The 20,672-nt window shown below is 47.8% G+C and overlaps 2 protein-coding genes across 3 annotated transcripts in view; one reads left to right on the top strand and one right to left on the bottom strand.

Annotated features, from left to right (window-relative positions):
* The first annotated feature begins 4,147 nt into the window (after positions 1–4,147).
* acd (ACD shelterin complex subunit and telomerase recruitment factor) lies at positions 4,148–11,765 on the top strand. Its single transcript, XM_066713552.1, has 14 exons — positions 4,148–4,428; positions 5,074–5,236; positions 5,408–5,532; positions 5,713–5,803; positions 5,988–6,067; positions 6,216–6,260; positions 6,498–6,544; positions 6,715–6,896; positions 7,075–7,153; positions 7,403–7,489; positions 8,764–8,886; positions 9,500–10,275; positions 10,434–10,510; positions 10,872–11,765. The coding sequence occupies exons 2-14, from the start codon at positions 5,129–5,131 to the stop codon at positions 10,942–10,944; spliced, it is 1,893 nt and encodes a 630-aa protein (XP_066569649.1). The 5' UTR covers positions 4,148–4,428; positions 5,074–5,128; the 3' UTR covers positions 10,945–11,765.
* A 334-nt stretch (positions 11,766–12,099) lies between these two features.
* Positions 12,100–20,672, bottom strand: part of carmil2 (capping protein regulator and myosin 1 linker 2) — a 44,790-nt gene continuing 36,217 nt past the window's right edge. The window contains exons 32-40 of one of the 2 annotated variants that reach the window (XM_066713550.1): positions 18,580–18,683; positions 17,301–17,823; positions 15,555–15,662; positions 14,850–14,886; positions 14,316–14,387; positions 13,302–13,628; positions 13,075–13,182; positions 12,612–12,716; positions 12,100–12,359 (exon numbers count right to left, since the gene is read on the bottom strand). In XM_066713550.1, coding sequence (XP_066569647.1) covers positions 12,205–12,359; positions 12,612–12,716; positions 13,075–13,182; positions 13,302–13,628; positions 14,316–14,387; positions 14,850–14,886; positions 15,555–15,662; positions 17,301–17,823; positions 18,580–18,683 — 1,539 coding nt within the window. In that variant the 3' untranslated portion in view covers positions 12,100–12,204. The remainder of the gene's footprint in view (positions 12,360–12,611; positions 12,717–13,074; positions 13,183–13,301; positions 13,629–14,315; positions 14,388–14,849; positions 14,887–15,554; positions 15,663–17,300; positions 17,824–18,579; positions 18,684–20,672) is intronic. The other variant, XM_066713551.1, reaches the window with a different exon arrangement.

Genomic DNA, 20,672 nt, shown 5'->3' with positions numbered 1-20,672 from the left:
CTCCCCCAGATCTTGTATGCGCCAGTTCTTATAGGCTTCCTCCTTGCCCCTCTGATGGACCTCCAGATTGACGTAGTCTTTTACAAACACCATGCCCCTCCGCGCGATGACGATCGGGTCCAGCTCCTGCTTATTGAACAAACAGATGTTCCGTCCCTCCCACAGTGCCTGCTTCACTGCGCAGACGACACGCCACCAGCACCTCAAGGTAGATGAAGAGATTCCCTTGGCTGGACCATACAAGATCTGCTGGGCGGTCGCCCGCGCAGGAACGGCAAACCTGTGGAGGAACGGAGAAAACAGGAGCCAGACCCTGAATAAAATATATTGAAAGAAGGTGGACATTCCAGCCCTGGCATTGTAACAGGGTGAGGGCAGCATCTCGGGCAACTGGAAGGCACACAACCCCACCCACAGGTGTGCCATCAAGCCCAGGGGTGAGGAGGTTGCAGTGAAAAGGGACACACCAGGACACACCTCTTACTGATGGTAATGTAAACAGTGTGGGATGTGGTCCAATGCTCAGTCAGAGTAGTTGCCAAGGCTCTTAGTGTCCCTTATTCTGGGTCGACTAGTTAATAAGAGTTGTATCAATCCAGTAAGGGATTTAATCCAGTCCTGTTAGAACCTGCTTCTGCTGTCCCAGTATCACTCAGCATTTTCTTAAAAACCAAACCAAACCAAACCAAACCAAACCAAAACCAAAAACACACCAGGAGCTTTGATCGCTTGAGAATGATTTACAGTCTGGTTTCAGGAGTGTGTGCGTGTCTTGAAAGGCCGTCTCTGTTTCACCGAGACCCTTTTTACTTTTATTGCTTTTCTAAACGTTTTTCATTTTCATACTCAACCTCCAGTGGTTTAATAATTGATCTTTTGAGGTGAGGTGGAAATTGGAAACCACAAGTGAAAAAACCTAAACAATAAGAAACTAAGTCAGGGTTGACTGGTTGACTATCTTTTTATTTTTTGAACACAACAGCAGCGTGAAGAACCTGGACTGGGAGTATTTCATATCTGGCCGTGCAGAATGCAGTAATAGCAGGGGCAGGAGAATGCGTGCGTGGAAATGCAGTCAGACCGGAATGCCCGCAGTGTTCTGCATTCCCTTATCACTGCGCACCTATCAGCAGGTTGCTGGTTGAAACAGTTCAGCTGTTTACTCAACATTCCTCAGTGTTTAGTACAGGGATTCCTGGCATTTCTCCTGTCGGTGAGGCAGCCTGGCTTTCCACTCCTTAAGATGCCAGATAACTTTTCGATCTTGAGTCGCAGAAGAAGCACCACAGAGATGTTCTTTTCTGGTATAGACAGCTTATGCAAAAACTCCATCTGCCTATCTGGTTCCCGATCTGTGAATGTAAATTAGATGTTCCATTTCTCTTTCCTGCCCGAAGGCGTACTTGTGAATTACGTGTTAAATTAGCATTGACATAGATACCACTTGTTTTCAGTATTATTATCATTATCATTTTATTATAGTTTTGATTGTATATGGTTGAATGCCAGCGTGATGTAGTCTTTGTTGTGTGTTTCATTATTTATCTCTTGGTGTCTTGGAACTGTATTAAAACTGTGTTTAATATGTTTTTGTGGTTGTTATTATTTCATTTTGTAACTCTGCATTTCTCCTCACCACTGGGACCCCTTCACAAGTGATAATCAGTATACATTAGTCATATATATTTTCAAACTCGAGTATAAATACGTCCGTAGAAGGATGATTCTCACTCACAGGGTAAACGCCCGCGTGTGTTGCTCCCCCCAAAGGCTCTGTTCCCCAGGTGTTGTTGACCCGCCATGACTGAGATTGTCCAGGCCCACCTGCCTAACCCCTGCTAAATATATTTACTGTTTATATATGCCTGTGTGTCAGCTTCAATTTAATTCATTTTCTGCAATGTAATAAACACACTAATAAACTGAGCACTGTAATAATACCTATAGGGAGTCCAATCAGACTCTTAGACCTTCCAATGGTATTTAATTGGAGGACAGTCACATGGGGTTTAAAGCAGTACTGTAGGTGGCAGGTCCCTGGTGTACTACACAAACCTGTCCGGGGAAGTGGATTGATGTGTAAATAGAAGGCAGAGAAGACTATGTCCCTCTAGTGCAGTTAATCCATTGGGACATTTTTGTCTGCATTTAGCGCCATAAGGCAATAACACCCCCCACTGTGAACATGTGTGTTGTTGTGCCATTGCCACTGATGGAGGCAGGTTATTGATCTGAGGGCATCAGTTTTCTCTCGCTGATATCTGCCCATGTGGTTAATAGCGGTGTGCAACGCAGAGCCTGGCATTTCTCCAGGGAGCCGGGAGAGGGTCAGCGCTTTGTCTGCATGGCCTCTCCCTCTGATCACAAGAAGGCTTCGCACTTTTGCTCCAATCAGACTTAAAGGGCCTATTGTGTGCAAAACAGGTTCAGGTGAGACTCAGGAAACTTATCGTTCAGTTATTGTCTGTCTTATCTCTGAAATCCGAAGAAGGGGTCTGAAAGGTTGAGCGTCATAGATCTGATCCAATCGTCACCTGTGTGGAGAAGCAGGTTCTCGCTCCTGGTAGTTCAGCTCTTGTTATGTACACAGGAACTGGGTGTGTGGAGGGGGGGTTGGCGGTGGGGGTTGGGGAGAGGGGTTGTTGGCTTTCTTAAGTCTCAGTTTCATGAAAACCCATGTGAAAGGGTCAAGCTGTGTCCCAACATAGATAAGGAAGCAGGGCAGGCCAGTTGGACCCCTTTGAGAGAGTCATTGTGAAACAGGAGAAAGATTACCAATTGACTCCACCCCCCCCCCACACACACACACACACACTCACTCCACATATTTAGAGTATGTCTCTGACAGCCCAGACAAATGACTATAAAAATGATTAAAGTGTTATTATACATACACACAGGCATTATGAAATTATAAATTATAGTAAACCAATAGGACAGAGTCTTTCTGATTGGCTTCACAGCTCTTCTGTCTGTATTTACGCTCAGCATACCAGGCCCTAAGCCATATATCCAATGTCAGCAAACATTCCTGTAATTATACTGTACCTTACACAATGTATGTGACTCACAGGCTGCTCTGACAGAGGTGGACTGGAAGCCATAGTGTGTGGTTACACAGTATTTCTTGGTACAAATCTAAAAATAAAAGATGTGCTTCTGGCTCTACAGGGTATCACTGCAAGGGGATCATTATCAGATAGCCAGGTTTACTTCCCTGATAATTATAATTTCCCTGTAATTATCCCTGTAGGAAAGGTGGGCTGTAGTATTTTGCTTCCCTGTTTAACATTTTGCATTTTTTTCTGTATTGTTTTAACTGTCTCTATACTAAGTATCTTTCTACAGTTAGTTGTTAATTATGGCCCCGTGCAGCTGCATTATTGGAAGAGAGTAGTGAACAGCATCAGCCAAATAATAACAATGACAATAACAGTATTAATGGTTATATAGTGAACTCTGTGAGTCTGAAGGATTGGTGTTGCAAAGAGCTGCACTTGACGTCCCAGTGTCTTCCACCTTCTGGATGTTTTTGTTTTATTTTGTATTATGTTTTGGCAGGAAATGTCAGAGTGGCCTGGAATGAAAGAATGTCTGATAGCAGAACACAAGATAACGAGCCGTGTTATTGCCCGGGTTTTTACACCAGTTAGCATTTTTGCTCTGCGTTCTGTGTCATAAGAACATAAGAAAGTTTACAAATGAGAGGAGGCCATTCCACCCATCCAAGGATCCAAGGATCCAAGTTATTAATGGACACCAAAACAATCACGAATCCGCCCCCTCATCTGAGTTCTGTGTATCTGACACACTGCACCGCACACAGCAGGGCCAGGCAGGGTCCTGTCAGGCTGACACATAATAGCCTGTGTCTAATAATTGCATTTACCCCACAAAAACCTTAATTCTACATTTTACAAATATAAATAAATGTTTATTACATAATTATGGTAGAGCAGAGCAAGAAACACGAAATTCTCACATAAAGTATTATTATGCTGCTGATGATTTCCTATGTTTTCATTAACTAATATGAATTGCCACTTTTACTGGACAGCAATTGCAGTGTTTTTGCGATACACCTGAACACTGACAGTAATGCTAGTGTAGCGCCCTCCTGTGGCAATACAGCAGACTACACCACCTCTCCGCACTGCTGTTTGTAACTCGGTTAGCTACTGTTTAGCGTCTCAATAATATTGTACTATTTCGGTTTTTCTTTTGTATTTTATATAATAAATTAAACTTTACACTGAGGCTGCTTAACGTAATGATGCATTTTTAATGTTTTATTTTCTCTAAGACTCAATTGTCAATTGTTGTGAAGTTGACTGGAACCAAAAACCCAGGAGCCGTTGCGTCCGCGGGGGAAGAGGGATGTGTGATGGACTGAAGCGGGAGATAGGAAATAGCAGGTTTTAAAATACTGTAAGTATTTATATATTAAAATTGCCATTTACTGTACTATGTAGATGCTTATGTACAAGTATTTATGACGGTATTAACACGCGTGGCCCTGTTTGCGTGCTGTGATATAAAGCTGTGCTGTCCGGACGTGGATTCTGTTCGTAACCAACAAGTAACGTAACTAACAAATCCAACCTTTTCCCCCAAATGCGCATTAAAAACAAACATACACTTGCACTCTAAGTGTTTTTATTTATTGATTGAGTCTTTAGTATATTGCTATTGTAACTATTATGTTGGTACTGGAAATAAAAATGTTTCTGAGTCTTTAATTTGGCTTTGTTTTCAAAACTTGTAATGACGTTATTTTAAGGACAGAAATATTGAACCCGCAGGTTTATGGATGTGCAGCCATATTAAAAAGATAATGCAGAGATTGTACCGTCTCTCTCTGTAGTGCTGTCTGTGCGCTTAATATGACAGTCACTCACTGTGTACTGCCAACTGATAAAACAGTACGTGTGCGTTAGCAGTGAAGGGTAACCAAGTGATGCACAGGGTGAGTAAAAGAAGCAAGCTGGGAAATCAGCAGCATGATTACAACTTATAATTATGCATTTTCTCCACCTCCTCTGCTTTCCCTTCCTGCCCTCGTCCTCTGTGCAGTCCAGGCCCCGCAGGGAGAGAATAAGGAGTCCCTGGTGAGGACCAGAATGGCAGCATGGCAGTGAAGAGGCGGACGGGCATCCAGCCCTGGATCGAGAGCCTGCTGGACCAGTACAGCCAAGCGCAGGAGCTGACGGTCTCTGTCAAGGCCCACGTCATTGGGGTAACGCTGCCTCCTCTCCTGCCCGCTGCACTGCAGTCATACAGGTCCCCAGCCCACCTCCTGACCTTGCTGGGAAAGTAATACACACTTGGTATTGTTTTTTGCGGGTGTCGTATTCTGTCAAGATCTTGTAAACTCTGACAAGCTGTGTTTGTCTGTGTTCCCCCGCAGTTTGGGAACCTGTCAGGGCTGCACAATGGACAGGTGGACAACCCCGCCGCCGTCGTCTTCCTCTCCGACCACAAGGTCTACATCCCAGGCATCATCACCACCAGCGCCTGGGAGGAGCTGGAGCAGTGAGTGTGACCAACTCGACCCAACAGTTGACCCTAGCTCTATATTCGCATTTTGATTTCAAGTCCACAGCTGTTTAGTAGGACACAAATACAGCAAGCGTCTCTGCTGGTGTATATTGTTTAAAAAATAAATCTGTTGCCTGGAAGTTGTATTTATGTACATTTTTCATTTTTCAACAGAGAGGAAGACTGTTGTTCTTTTACAGACCTCAAGGACTATATTGTAATCCTGGTCAAATACAGCATCATGTTCCAGTTGGAAAAAGAAGAGGTAAGGGGTTAAACACTGTGTGAGTGTCTGCCTTCCTTCAGTAGCACACATTTCCCCACAGACATGTGTAACTGATTGTACCCTGTGAGCTACTGCATAACATACCTAGACATCTTGCATTAGGTTTAAATCCTATATTATTTCCTTGTAAATGTTCTCCTGTTTGTTTTCTCCTGTCCCCTAGAGTAAATCTCAGTTCTTTCTGGTGATCACGAAACTGCGCACTCTGAGGTTAGAGCCAGTGTTGCAGGACGTACCCAACTGGTAAGCAGGACAGCGCTGGACTGGTGCAGTCAAATTACAGTGCCGCTGGGAAAATCATGAATCTAACTGCTTATATAATATTTTGTCATTGTTTTTATGATACAATTATTCATGTTCAGATTCATTCAGTTATTTCCCTTTGTTTCAGTAAAACGATACCAAAAGTGAAGCAACAGATCTTTAATCTGTGGATGTAAGTATGATGTTGAATATTAATATCCTGACTGTGAGAGTATTAATTTGATTTGATAACAATGTGATTCCCACTGCAGAGGAGTTTGTTCCATGCCAGTTTTATATACATTTATATATTTTTACATGTTACGCAACCTGTCTATACAGATTTATTTGCACACAATGAGTGTGGACTATATTTTGTAAATGGTTGTACGTATAAGACGGCCACAAACGGACTGTGTGCATTTCTCAGGTCAAGTCTGGAGGAGGAGGACAGCATGATGAGTCACAACAACTCAGGTACCCAGCAGTGAGGCAGTGTGGGGTGGCCATGCATAGTTTTTGTGTGAATTAAACTTGTTTTAATTTAAATGACAGTATAAGTAGTGGCAGTATAGATTTTGTACATTTTCAGTACCAGGCCCATGCTGTGTGTTAATGCCGTGTGGTTGTGTTTCTGTGTGACCCAGCGTACTGCCTGACACAGCTGCTGGGTCTCCTGGACCAGGAGAAGGTCAGGAACCTGAATAACACAGTGAGGGAGTGTCTGGATGCCGGCGCCCTCCACCCACAGCCCTCCACATCCCACGCGCCCCCACCGCCAGCCAACACCCCCCTCAAAGGCTGGAGTCGTGACAGGATCCTGAACAAGGTACTGCGTGGTCTGGTGGAGCCCCCCAGGTTTTTTTTTTTTTTTTCTTTTCTTTTTCTTTCTTGTTTTAGTCCTGGTCAGAGTAAGAATTGTACATTTCTCTATTGTTTGTACTCTGGCTGGTAGTTTTGTATTTGTCTTTTGATTGTATTGTGAGTGACCTCTGTCTTTGTTTCAGGGAAAGACACCTTTCACTGTCCCCGTCTCCCACCTCATCATCCCTGCCCAGCAGAGGGAGCTTCTCACCACAGGCCCAGGTCAGTGAAGTGTAATATATTCCAGCGTTCCTCTGCGTACATACCCACAAAACCGGCCCCTTGTTGGCCCCTGGTCATTTAGCAGAGAGCAGTGGTCGTGGGTTTGGTGGTCTGTCACCCTGCATCCGTAAACTGTGTGCCGGGCCCTTGAACTGCAGGGTGTCTGCCAAACTTTTCCTGCTGGGATGGCTGACGGTTCAGAGCACTGACTGGCCTTTTCTTTATTGTTGTGTAAACCCTTGTGTCCAGCACTGTGGGAGGACAGCGGACCAGCGCAGAGCCCCACCTCAGGGACGGCCGGGGTGAGACAGCAAGTCATTGAGATCGGTAGCTCAGGTATTTCCTCAATAATAGTAATAATAAGAATAACGTCTTCTGTAAACAAGTTTTCCCATCCATAATTTATAATAATAATAGTTTTCAAGAATGTTGTGATATAATAATTTGTTGGTCTCCGAGTTCCTCTTGATGTCCCTGACTGTACCAGTGCTTGTGTCTGCAATCTTTGGTTTTGTCAGTTTATCTGACTAACTAGGGTTCAGTTTGTCTACTGTACTGTGTATGTGTGAGAGTCATTTCCTACTGTTGACCTCTTACATTGCTGTCCAGCTCACCGACAGTGTTAACTGTCATATACACCTATCAGCCATAACATTATGCCCACTGACAGGTGAAGTGAATAACACTGATAATCTCGTTATCATGGCACCTGTCAGTGGGTGGGATATATTAGGCAGCAGGTGAACATTTTGTCCTCGAAGTTGATGTGTTAGAATCAGGAATAATGGGCAGCGTAAGGATCTGAGCGACTCTGACAAGGGCCAAATTGTGATGGCTAGACGACTGGGTCAGAGCATCTCCAAAACTGCAGCTCTTGTGGGGTGTTCCAGGTCTGCAGTGGTCAGTACCTATCAAAAGTGGTCCAAGGAAGGAAAAGCGGTGAACCGGTGACAGGGTCATGAGCGGCCAAGGCTCATTGATGCACGTGGGGAGCGAAGGCTGGCCCGTGTGGTCCGATCCAACAGATGAGCTACTGTAGCTCAGATTGCAGAAAAATGAATGCTGGTTCTGATAGAAAGGTGTCAGAACACACAGTGCATCGCAATTTGTTGCGTATGGGGCTGCGTAGCCGCAGACCAGTCAGGGTGCCCATGCTGACCCCTGTCCACTGCCAAAAGCGCCTACAATGGGCACGTGAGCATCAGAACTGAGCACGGAGCAATGGAAGAAGGTGGCCTGGTCTGATGAATCACGAGTTCAAGGTGTTGACTTGGCCTCCAAATTCCCCAGATCTCAATCCAATCAAGCATCTGTGGGATGTGCTGGGCAAACAAGTCCGATCCATGGAGGCCCCACCTCGCAACTTACAGGACTTAAAGGATCTGCTGCTAACGTCTTGGTGCCAGATACCACAGCACACCTTCAGAGGTCTAGTGGAGTTCATGCCTCGACGGGTCAGGGCTGTTTTGGCGGCAAAAAGGGGACCTACACAATATTAGGCAGGTGGTCATAATGTTATGGCTGATCGGTGTATATGCACAGCAGACACAGATGTGTAGTGATTTAATGGATCCTGAGACTCTGTGTGACTGTGTCGCTTTGTCCTGCAGTGGAGTCTGAGCAGCAGCTGGAAGAGGATGCAGACCTGCCTGACCCCGGACAGGACACCACTGTAGCCCAGGACCCCTGGAAACAGTACCAGCCCATTGAGATCAGCGGCCTCTCGTCTGAGGGTAAGAGTCCCAAATATATATTGTAATTTTCAGTTATTTTCAATGTATTTGACTTTTATGTTGGTGAGCAGTTTTGCTTTAATCACATTTGTTTTGTTGTTTTGGGCACGTTTATTTGAAGTTAATTGTTTTGTTTTTCGTTAAAATCACAAAGATTTTAAAATTTAAGTGATTTTAAGAATTGATTTTAAAAGTTTTTAATCACAAGTATTAAAAATTTGAATTGTTTTTTTTATGAAAATGTAAAATACTACACCAAATAAAACAGTATATATTGTAATTTGTATATTTATTCTACAGGTTGAAAATATATAGGGGATTTAATTTGTACAACACATAAAATAGATATATATGTGACCACTTGCTTTATTTTCCTCACTCCGACCCTATGTCCATATTAAAGTACTGTATTGTACTTGGACCCTGTGCTGTCCTGTGCTGGACATCCAGAGTGGTTTGCTTTGTCATAGTTAGTATAATGTGTATTTTGTAAATGAAATAAATAAGACAGACAAGACAGAATGGCTTGCAGATGTTGCTACCACATTGTCAGCTCAGATGAGGTATGAATGTGGTCTCTTGTAATTCTCTTGTTGTATCTGTTTATTTTTAGGATCTTTAACTCCTGACACCCTCCCAGAGCCACAGAGTCCTCTGTTACTCCCACAGTGCAGAGTGGGTCCCTCCTCCGCCCCCTGCTCTGCCAGCTCTGTCCCAGAGGCCACAGGGCAGCACCCTTGCACCCAGCAGCCTCCCGGGGAGGACTCCCTCCGGCCATCCAGGACACCCATACTGTTCCGACAAATCTGCCTCTCCCACAGAGGACCGGAGAAGGAAGCGGAGGTGCTGGATGTCACCCCGCAGCAGCTGAGCCAGGTGTCTCCAGACAGCAGCCTCCCCGCGTACCAGAAACCACGACCTTCCCGCCCCTTGCCCTTAACCCTCTCCCCCCTCTCCCCGGCCCGGGTGACTGCTGGCACGGGCACCGAGTCCTGCCAAGGCTCCAGAGCTGTCCAGCCGCTGTCGCTCCCCAGTCACCCCTGTGCCGCGGAGGCCCCCAGACGCACACCCCTGGCTTTCCTCACGCTGGGGCCGCTGGGCGGGCTGGAGGAGAGGAAGGAGAATGTTCTCCAGAGGAAAGCAGGTAACACCAAGAGGAAGCAGAGGGAGCCGGTCGTGAGCCTCCATGAGGAGCCTGTCGTGGATGCGGGGGCCCAGCCTCGTCCCCAGGCTGTCGCCAGCTCCCCCAAGAGGAGCACTCAGGCCAGCAGCCTGACACAGTCCATACTGCCCCTGCAAAGCCAGGGGCCAAACCACAGGGCCGACAGCGATGGTGTGTCCAGAAGGCCTCACAAACATGCAGCCAGACAGTGCCCCCAGCCTGCCAACGTGAGAATCACACCGCATGTTTGTTTGTTTCGTTGTTGCAGGTTTATCTGTCATTTGTGTTTCGTGTATTGTAATTGTTGACGTCTCTTTGCTGAAAGAACAATGGCAGGGCTGCCTTGTGAAGAAGTCATGTGACAGTGTGTCTTGTGTCTCCTCAGACGCATGCTGATGGAGCTACATTCATGTATAGCTACAAGCCCTCAGGCAGTGTGATGCAGGCCGTGAGCTCTCTTAGGTAAGTACTGGAAAAACACTAAATTAAAAATAATACAAATTCATGTGCTTTAAAAACTGTTTTACTGGTGATATTAAAGACTTTTTTAAAGATTTTGTTAACCCCTTTTTTAACATTGTGAAAACAGTGCAGGCTCTTACTCTAGACAAAGACGAGGTACATGCTTTGTAAACATTCCCACAATAGTGTTTGCCTAAACAGCTTCAGTGCTGTTGTTTCCGAGGCCCAGGGACAGCCTTAACACTTGCTCTGGTACTCCGTTCTGGGCTGTGCCTGGCTGGGCCACAGAGGGATGCTGCGTGCCGAACGCGAGGAGTCTTTGAAGTTTTCACAACTAACGGATATCGTGTTTGACTCGCAGGGTTTCGGAGGAGCTGCTGCGGTGGTCTGTGCGGTACCTCATCAACCCAGGCGGCTCTGAAGACCGTGGCTGAGCCCGGGGAGGTGTCGGCCCAGTGGAGTATCACCAGCATTGGCAGGTTGGCTTGGTCTCCGTGGAGTGCACACCAGGCAGCTCGAGGACAGCTTTTATTCTTGCGTGTGGATCGAGGTCCAGCTGCATCCCGCAGACCACAGGTCTGGAGCAGCAGCAGCTGTTGATGCACATCCCAGTCTCAGTAAGGTACTTTGGATAAAAGAAAAACAAGAACACCACTGCCCCCTTGTACTTCTGTAATTGACCGACATGAGAAGGGTGGCATTGCAGTTATTCATGTTCGGAGGTTTTAAATATTTTCACATAAAGACAGATAACTTATAGCTTAGAATAACTTAGGATGTTCTGACTTTGACAGTTTTGTTTTTTTGATTATATGTTACTGTTTACATTAAAACACCTCGATAAAGACATTTCAGTTTCTGGTGTTCTGGATCTCGTTTCCATTAACTTCAGAATCTCCTTTGATGCAGTCGGCGTGACGTATTTCACCTGGACTTGTTTTCCCTCAAGTCGCGGCATTCCAGGTGTCTCTGTGCGTGAACTGTATGAAGGCATTTCTGTGATCCACAACTGAATGCCAGCCTCCATGATGTTGAGTTGCGTCAGTTGATGTTAATTGTGGAACCCCTGGATATACCTCGTGAATTGGTACAGCACTCTTGCCAGAAGAGTCTTTCTACAATTGTTCTGTGACGCTGAGTGGGTGTGGGGGGGAAATGTGGAAGCAAATGTTGATCTTTTTTTTATTTTTTAAGTGTGTATATATAGCATGCGTAGTGTGTTCTCTTATTATTGTAAGTGTGTCACATATACACTGTTGTTTCACTGATGATCCAGCCGAGGTAGACGGGGGTTGGCGCTGCATGGCCATCTTTTCCCCCATCTCTTCTTTGTTGCTTGTTGTCTTGCCAGTCTACTCCCCACCCCATCCACAGGCTCCTCCCCAAGCCTGTGGGGACCCTGGATGCCAGCAGGGGTAGGCAGATGTGTTCGAGAGACGCACAGCAACAATATCCGAGCCCACCCTGTTTAACGGGATCTTTTTGTTTTTTTAAGACTAAAAAAAAAAAAAAAAAATGCATGAAACCACTGCCAGTGCAAAACTAAACACCTCATAGCACATCCAAATTAATTTTTTAATAATTATGAAGTATAGGATTCTTTTTTTTTTTTCTTTTTTTTTTGTACATAATCTTGCGTGCAAAGGGAGGAAAACAGTAGAAAATAGACTCTGGTCTGTCTCAGTTTGTGTGTCTCAGTGGGAGGGGGGCTCAGTTCTTTGGTCTGAAGGTGCTCTCTGCGCAGGCAGCGGCTCCAGCTGCTCTTCCCTGTGTCCCTCCATGTGCGGCCTGGGCCCTGACCTCTTCTCTGTGGCCGGTCTGCTGTCTGTCTCCTCACTCTGTCTGTCACCTGGGGAGGGGAAAGATGCAGAGCCTTGGATTAGGGGAGGGCATGTTTGGCTCCTACAGCTGACCCTGTTCCTTTCTTGTAATGGGCTGGCAGAGCACAGGGTCCATGCTGGAGGCTTGGTTTGTAAAACACGTGTCCCTTTCCCACTGGCACACTGACCCAAGCGGTCGGGGGTTCTAGTAGTAATTGCACCTGTGTACTTCCTGCAGTGACCACATGAACCCCCCCCATCTTTTACTGCTCCCCACTCACCATCCTCCCCCTCAGGCTGGTCCTCCGTGCAGGGCTCCAGCTCTATTCGTTTAGCCCGTTTCCCCACCGGCGATCTCTGAAGTCGGGGGAGTGTCGCCCTCAGCTCTGTAGAGAGAAGCACAGCATCAGTCTGGGACCAAGTAGCAACGCACACACAACCATCTCACTTCAAAGTGAGATCGTGGAAGAGTATTTGTTAGTGATGCTGAGCGACATACCGCATACACAGCACTCAGGGGCTGTACAATTTTTTTAAATGTATAAAAACTGATGTTAAAAGACTGAAATAAACCTTTTAACTGAGGACAGGAACTTGTCCGAATGGGGTGTGTCTGTCTGTGGTGTGGGGGGATGAGTGTTGTAGAAAGAGCTGTGGGAGGGGGAAGTAAGCGGGGGTGGTCTGATGAAGAGGGGAGGTGGGTAAAGGATGGGTGAAGGGGGCTATGCAGGTGGGTGGGCTCACCCTCAGGCTCCAGCCGGGTGCTCAGCTCCCTGAGCTGCTCCTCATGCACAGACACTGCCCTGCGCTGCGGGGAGGGCTTCAGGCGTGGCCGCGGCCTCGGCACACTGTCTGCGGGGAGAAACACGCTGTCACGCACAGGCCATGCACCCCGGCACGGCCTACTGCACCCAGGCAGTGGAGCCTCCAGTCCCCGTGCAGTGACAGGGCCCGGTTCTGCTGTACTTTACCTTCAGGAGCAGCATGGAGGGGGCGCTCCATCCTGTCCAGCTGCTCCCCCAGGCTGGCCCCTCGGCGGGGGGAGGGGGTGGGGATCTCTCGGAAGCAGCGGGGCGACGGGGTTTGTGGCTCAGTGGGGGAGGCGCTGTGCTGGCTGGCGGCTCCGGGGGACGTCCTGGGGCCCTCGGAGCCACTCTCCCCGGGTGCTGGTATGGGGGGCCGCATCAGGAGGCGGGGGGTGGCGGGGCTGGGACGCTCTGGGGACGGCCTATCTGACGACTCCCCTGCAGCTCTCAGGGACTCCACGGCCAGCCCTGGACGCAGCGGGCGCCTCATGTCTGTGGACAGGAGGACGGGAAGATGGAGACTGTGACTCGCCGTGTTGGGACCGTGTGTGTGTGTGTGTGTGTGTGTGTGTGTGTGTGTGTGTGTGTGAGTGAGTGTTAGTTTTATGGTGCCAGCAGACTGTTCCTCTGAAATGCTGATCTGGGGTCAGTGAACAAATTAGGAGAAACTTTTGTTTGTTCAAAATATAATTGTAGTTGTACCCTCATAGCATGGAGGTCAGGATTAGGGTTGGGTTGAGGATAGTTTCCCTTCCTGCTATTTGGGGTTGAAATGGCAAATTCATGAGTGTTTTTCTCACTGATATGGGACCAATGGTGGGGGACACAATCTACCCGGAGTGTGTGTTACACAGACAGAGAGAGAGTGGGCGAGTGCTGGCTAATCTCCTCCAACTGTGTAATTCAAGTTTTTTTTTTTACTTATTTCATTTTTATACTCTTTATGGTGTAAATCATTCTCTCATGTAGACCTGGGGACAAACAGGATTAAACTCTCAGGTTAAGTGAATAATTAGTTCAAGTAACAAACTCATTAAGGACTCAAGTGGGATGAAGACCAGCAGACCCTGTTGCCCTAGGTGACTGGATTTACAGAGCACTACTGGAGTGTGTGTGAGTATGTTTGAGTGATTATATTAAGTGTGTGTTTCTGTCTGTCTGTCTGTGCTGTCTCTGTACCTGAGGAGGTTGACATGGTACGAGGCTTCATGAAGTGTGGGGGTGGCTCTGGTTTGCTGTCCATGATGGTCCCTGGCAGAGAGAGGGAGAGAGAGAGAGAGAGACTGCCTGTACTGAGAAAATGCACAGACACCCAGCCCACACAGCACAGAGACTGAAGTGCCTGAACGGGGGCGCCATAGATGGCAAAATTGCCAAGGGATGGAGGGTGGCAGCGCCCCTTCAGACTGCACAAAGACGTACAAGCTGGGTGCTTCAGACCTCGAATCCGAGTCAGTACCCTGGATACGGCTCAGCCTTCGCAGCGCTGAAGCACAGCCCAGCCATGTCAGCTCAGAGGGCTTCTCCCATTCTCACTGCAGGTACTTCCAATGCGTTTACCTTTTTCAGGCAACTAGGGAAAATGTTTAGCCAATAGGGTGATAAAAAAAGGACTTCGCATTGACCTGCGTCTGTATCAGACATCAGAAAAGATCTGGACAACGACCTCCCGCTTCCCACCTGAGACTCTCTGTTCAGTGTGTGGGTCCTTACCTTCAGAGTCTGCCTTTCTCAGTTCTCCCTCTTTGCTCTGTAGAAAAAACAAACAAAAAAAACAAGGAGATTGTGTCTTCCTGTGTATCATCGTCTTCAGTTCAGCTGATGCAAGTGCTTGTGCTAGCTGTGCTGCTCTCCTGGCCGACTATCAATATTATCAACAGCTTTATAGTGACATTAGAGGACTAGAAGGGTCAGTACTGCAATGCGGGACGTGACAGGGAAGGCAGGGTACATTTGACACTGGTGCAGGTAGACCAGGGGGCGGCAGAGTTCCCAGACAGTGACCACTGGTAAGACGTGTTGTAGGAAGTCAGCACAGAACACTGAAGATCCCAGAGCCAGGGGTTCATGCCTTAAGGTCCTACAGAAATCCAACTCTACAGAGTATACAAATCTACACTGCCTAAACTCCTGCCTCAAGACAGGGGGTACCATCGCTTTCATAGTTGGCCTTTGGCCCATCCCATGGTCTCCCTTAAAAAAACATATGTATATGAAATGTGAAATCTCCAGGGGGTGCATTGGTGCAGTGAAGGGTAAATTAAACCCCACTCCAGCAAAAACCTGCCCAGATGCATCCCTGCAATACGCCAAAATACGACTCCGGTGACGGGCGGGGTGGGATAAGGGCGGTTAATAATAGACGTCCTTGCGCAGCGAACACAATACTGCAGCCCAGGACGGCCTGCCCTACCCTACCTGGCTCTTCTTGGAGTCGTAGGGGGGCACCTTAGTGACGCCGATGCGGTGCAGCATGACGTGGACCCTGTGCTCGAAGGAGGAGGAGGGACCCTCGGAGGCATGCTTCTGAAACACAAGGAGGGGCAGGGGGTCACTCAGTCATCTTCACACAACCTCAAACTGCATGGAGCTCAGTACTCTTTATTACTGTGACAGTGACCAGTTTCAATTCACACACATCATATAAATATATCGTTATTATTATTATTGAGCAGGGACAATAAGGGATTTAGCAGATACATTTATCGAAGGAGACTTTCATGGTTTAACAATCATTAACATACAGAGCTCTGCAGATACACATGGGTAACAACATCACTATAAAAAGCATCTACACCTCACAGTGACTAAAATGAAGGTGCAATACACACAAAGCCTATTGCAGAGCAGAGTTACTGTGGCCCACAGTGCCAGTGCTGCCTGACTGAACAGAGCTTTAGTGGTGGGAGTGCAGCCATTAATACAGGGGGAGAGAGTGCTGCCAGGGAGACCTTTGTCAGATCCGCTCCGACTGACATGCTGTGTTTACTGGCCAGGGCCGCTGTGATGGCTCTCGGGACCGGGTGCCGATGTATACAATGGCCTATTTCTGAGCCAATCTGACAGCCATGCGTCCACACGATTGTGTTGTGGACGGTGACTAATCCTCAGAGAAACGACACATCCTGCAGTGTCGTATGTTGTCTCCCCTCAGCGCCGGTTAATCGCAGCGGATCGGACCTCAGGCGCCTCAGCCGGGAGGAGGAAGTCGCTCTGCTCAATGCTTTAGTTACAGTTTAATAAAAAAAACGAATTAAACAAACGACCACCTTCACAGACTGACAGCGAGGGGGCCATCTGTAGAAGCCCACCTGAGCAAAATACACTTTGCTGTAAGGTTAGTCCCTGGTGTATTTTTATTTGCTAAATTTCTGAAGCCAGCTTGCTAATCCAGTTCACATTTACACTGCCCCCATTTAAACCCAGAGGCACAGATGAACTCAAGGGAGCTGAAACACAGTTAGACAGCTTTCACAAGGATGTATACTGTATGTAATAACTGTTTTGTGTGCAGCAGGCTTACATAACCCGGGTTAAATACACCCCAATTTCCTCCCCAGACCCGACAGAGTGGGGGAGCTCTGCAATTGAAGGGGCCTGTTGCGAGGCACATTCCCAGGCAATGGGGCTGAGAGCCGGGGCCTACGTCAAAGGATCAGCCATCGCTTATCCTGCAGTCTGCTCTGTGCAGCCACATCATGGCAGCTCCGCAGAGATATCACCCCTGCTCTCACTCACTACAAGCAGGGCCTGACTCGAGGGCCCTGTGAATCCAAGAGCACGTGACACACAGTCTCTCCTCTGCATACCAAAGGCTAGTGCCACACCAGGAGGGCTGAGCTTGGACTGGATTTAAACAACAAAACATCTGTATAATGATGCTTGCTTGAAAGGACAAACACTAGCAAATCCGAGTTCTCCTACATAAGTGAGACCTGGACGCAAAACCGCAGAATCAAACCGCATTCGCCTTTGAACTGGAAAGCGGCCACATGCAACCAGCTTTTACCCCCCTGGACGGTTTCTTGACATCATGTCGCGTCGTCCTGCTTTTACCGACTCCAGGCCGTGCAATACAGATCAAATCAAGATCTCAAACTGGAAGGGGAACTACGACAATACAGCATCTGTTTCCCTTCAGACAACCCCCTGCTGCTGCCCTACCTTGCCATGGGCTGTGGGAAGGGGCTCCTCCGGGTCCACTCCGGGCAGCAGGATGAGCGACTGGGATTTGCCCTCTCGGAGCGAGCGGCGTGATGGCTTCAGCTTCCTCTCTGCATCGGGCGTGCGGCTCTTCTCACGGTCATTGTCCAGTGTCCGGCTCTTCTCACGGTCAATGGCAGAGGGCGGGGGCCCGGCTGGTGTGTGTGCGGGGGGAGCAGGAGTGGGGGCTGTGGCTGGCCCTCCCTTGGCGGCACCGTCCTCGGCCCTCTCCTTCTCCCTCTCGGCCGCCTTTGCCGCCTCACGCAGCGGCCTGATCAGGTCCGCGATGGAAGTCTTTTTGAGCCGCAACCCCCCTGCCGACGGGCTGCCCTCGGGCCCCCCCTCGCCCTTAGCCCCCCGTGCCGACCTCACCTTCTTGAACGCAAAGAAATCCCCAAATTTCTTCTTGATGGTCTTGGAGCCAGAGGTGGGTGCAGAGCAGGTAGGCTCCACAGGTTGTGCTTTCACTGGTGGCTGGCTTCTCCTGAGGTGGGGGAGGGAAACGGACGAATGTAAACCTGGCACTGGACAGGAGACGCCAGAGGACATGCCAGCAAGTTCACACAGGACAGAGGCTCCGCTGCAGCAGCCAGTGTGAACACAGTTTTCAATACAGTGGGTTAGTTTTGTACGCATGCACTATAAGACTATTTCAGTTTAGAGGCTGGGCTGCATCCCCCCATCATCTCAAAATATGTCCCAGGTCAAATGAGCGCCTGTGGACTGAAAGCCTCTCACTCTACCTGATTTAGTCTGAGTGTTTAAGCCATAAGTGATGTTGAATTGGCTGTAATTTTGCCACAGGTGTAACATTAAGCTGTTTTTCACAAGCCTGAATTCCCTCAACTATCAAACGTCAATTTAAAAATTAGAGCCCAACTACAGGGATGAAAAAGCCTGATTGCTCTGCAGTTACTGTGATTATGTACAGACTGCAGAGTACAAATTTAACTGATGAAGCAGCAAAGCTATTATATATATATATATATATATATATATATATAATTTCAACTCCACCAGTTTGGCTGTGTGCAGATTGTTCTCAAAATAAGCCAAGAAAAGCGTGACATAAGCAGCTGCTGGTGTACTGTTTGAGAAGACCCTGCAGCTGTTGCCAAAGCTGAAATTTCCCCCAAAACTGCTGTGCACAGGGAGGCCTGTTCCCAGACCTGAAATGCACTGTGTGTCTGCAATGGAGGGCCGGGGCAATGGGGCCCAGGTGCCCAGGGAGGATACTTACGTGGGGTCGTCTGGGAGGATCTTCTTGGTGAAGAACTCCTCTACTCCCTCGTCCACTTTCCCCATGGTCTCGATCCCTTCATTCTCACTCTCATTTGCCTGCACCTGAGCGACACGGGGGGGTGGTGAGAGAGAGAGGCATAGAGTGAGTGTGCAGCAGCTGCAAGGGCCCTGATGAGCAGTAGCAGCCCTGTCTGGGTGTGTTCATCTGCGCCTCTGTCCCCCAGGGAAACAAGGCTGCAAAGATCCCCTCCCCGGCCTGTGCGGCTCACTGTTTCGCACACAGAGACACTGCACAGCCACACCATCATAGGTCCTCAATATGCGTCCTGGAGCTCTGGAGCCCCGTAGCCATGCTCTGTGCTGCTGCTGATGTGCCACACCCAGAATCAGCACTTTAAAACCACCCACATCTAAATCTTGTAGCCATGGCAAAACGAGGGCCTGCAAACAAAGGACTGCTGTTGAAACAGGCGCTCTAAGTCAGAACCAGGCAGGGTGTCTTTTAAAGCTGACATAATGGGAAGCCAGAGGAACCTGGCTTGAGGACACAACCACTGCTTGTCCCTGCAAGGGGCTCTCCCTCTCAGATCAAATTCAAATTCAAAGTGCTTTATTGGCATGACCAGAGTAAGTATTGCCAAGGCATTAGTACTAAATGTCTGATTCACATGTACATACACACACATACATATGTATGGTCAACAACAACAACAACAACAACAATAACAATATACACACTTTCTATTTCTCCCCTTCTCCAAATGTCCAGTTACAATTGCCACCCCCGGTCCCGAGCTCTGTGCTGAGCACACCAGAGTGCAGACCCACAGCAGCTGGGAGAGTCTGACATTGAACTCTGAAACATACCTCAGGCCTCCATTCCCAGTACCTGGCTGCTTCATGGCTTATTTACTTTTCGATGTAAATCGCCTTGCTTAAAGGGAAACTCCACCGAAAATCCATATTTTCTCAAGGTTTTCTATAAGTAGAAACATATTCTGTGGAGTGAGTTTTTCATGTCCTGCTCATTCTATGTACCAGAAATCAGAGATCGAAAAATATGCCGTGACGTCATGGGGCTGCTAACTGTGGAGCTGTTTTGCTGGGAGTCAATGGAGAATTTTTTTAATAAAGCACATTTTATTCACATTTGATTTTACTGAAAGACACGTTTTTTCACCACTGAGAACTGTCGCTATTATTTTACATGATCACATTGACATTGAGCTGGAAATGAAAAATTCACTCCACAGAATATGTTTCTACTTATAGAATAACCTGAGAAAATATGGATTTTCGGTGGAGTTCCCCTTTAAGAACACAACGACTGGTGGTCATTTTCCTCAAAGGCAGCTGTGTTATCCAAGCGCTGGGAAACACACTGGCACTCCTGTGAGTCCATGTGTTGTGCTGACTCTGTTTACAAATAATTTACATCCAGAAAACTTAAACCCTTAGGGGCAGGGGAACTACCAAAAGCAAGAGTGGACAGCAAATCTGTCACATGACTGAAAGCCAATCCACAGAGACCAACAACACTAAGGACTAAAGGTGCTGCACTGCACATAAACCCGCAGCTCTCCCTGCCCCTGAACCTGTTCTCCCAGAAGCATGTGTTTCAGACTCTGTTGATAATAAAAATGCCACATTGATGCAGCAAGTCTGTCATTTCCCCGACATGCCACTCCACTGTTCTGCGCTCTGTGCTTGAGGGCATTGGGGCCATCGCAGCTTCACAGTGAGGCTGTAATATGCCCCTCACACACCCAGATGGCTGAAGGGGCACAGCCGTCCCTCCCACAACACACATAGCCCGGCCAAGAGACTACAAAGACCTGGACTATTATCATTCAGTCACTCACTCACCCAATCAATTCATCAATCAATCAATCCAACAATCATTCAATCCATCCATTAATCTTCATTTGATACTGCGCCCTTTGGTAAAGAAATGCAGTGGAGTGGTTTACAGAACCAGTGTACACATCAAGTGCAAGTCAATGCATACAGCATGAACTGTAGGTAACTAGGATGTGTTCTGCAAGGTCTTATTGTTCCCATTGTGCTGAGTTGGCCACAGCCAGCGTTGCC

The sequence above is a fragment of the Amia ocellicauda genome, chromosome 9 (assembly GCF_036373705.1).
Source record: "Amia ocellicauda isolate fAmiCal2 chromosome 9, fAmiCal2.hap1, whole genome shotgun sequence".
In the NCBI taxonomy this organism is placed as follows: Eukaryota; Metazoa; Chordata; class Actinopteri; order Amiiformes; family Amiidae; genus Amia; species Amia ocellicauda.
The sequence above is the reverse complement of the archived record's forward strand: the minus strand, read 5'-3'. Positions and strand labels throughout refer to the sequence as shown.

Bases quoted from the DNA above. Each gene is read 5' to 3' on its own strand.
- acd (XM_066713552.1), top strand. From the start codon at position 5,129: ATGGCAGTGAAGAGGCGGACGGGCATCCAGCCCTGGATCGAGAGCCTG. The intron at 6,068-6,215 runs GTAAGCAGGACA...CCTTTGTTTCAG, and splicing joins TTGCAGGACGTACCCAACTG to TAAAACGATACCAAAAGTGA. The intron at 10,511-10,871 runs GTAAGTACTGGA...TTTGACTCGCAG, and splicing joins CAGGCCGTGAGCTCTCTTAG to GGTTTCGGAGGAGCTGCTGC.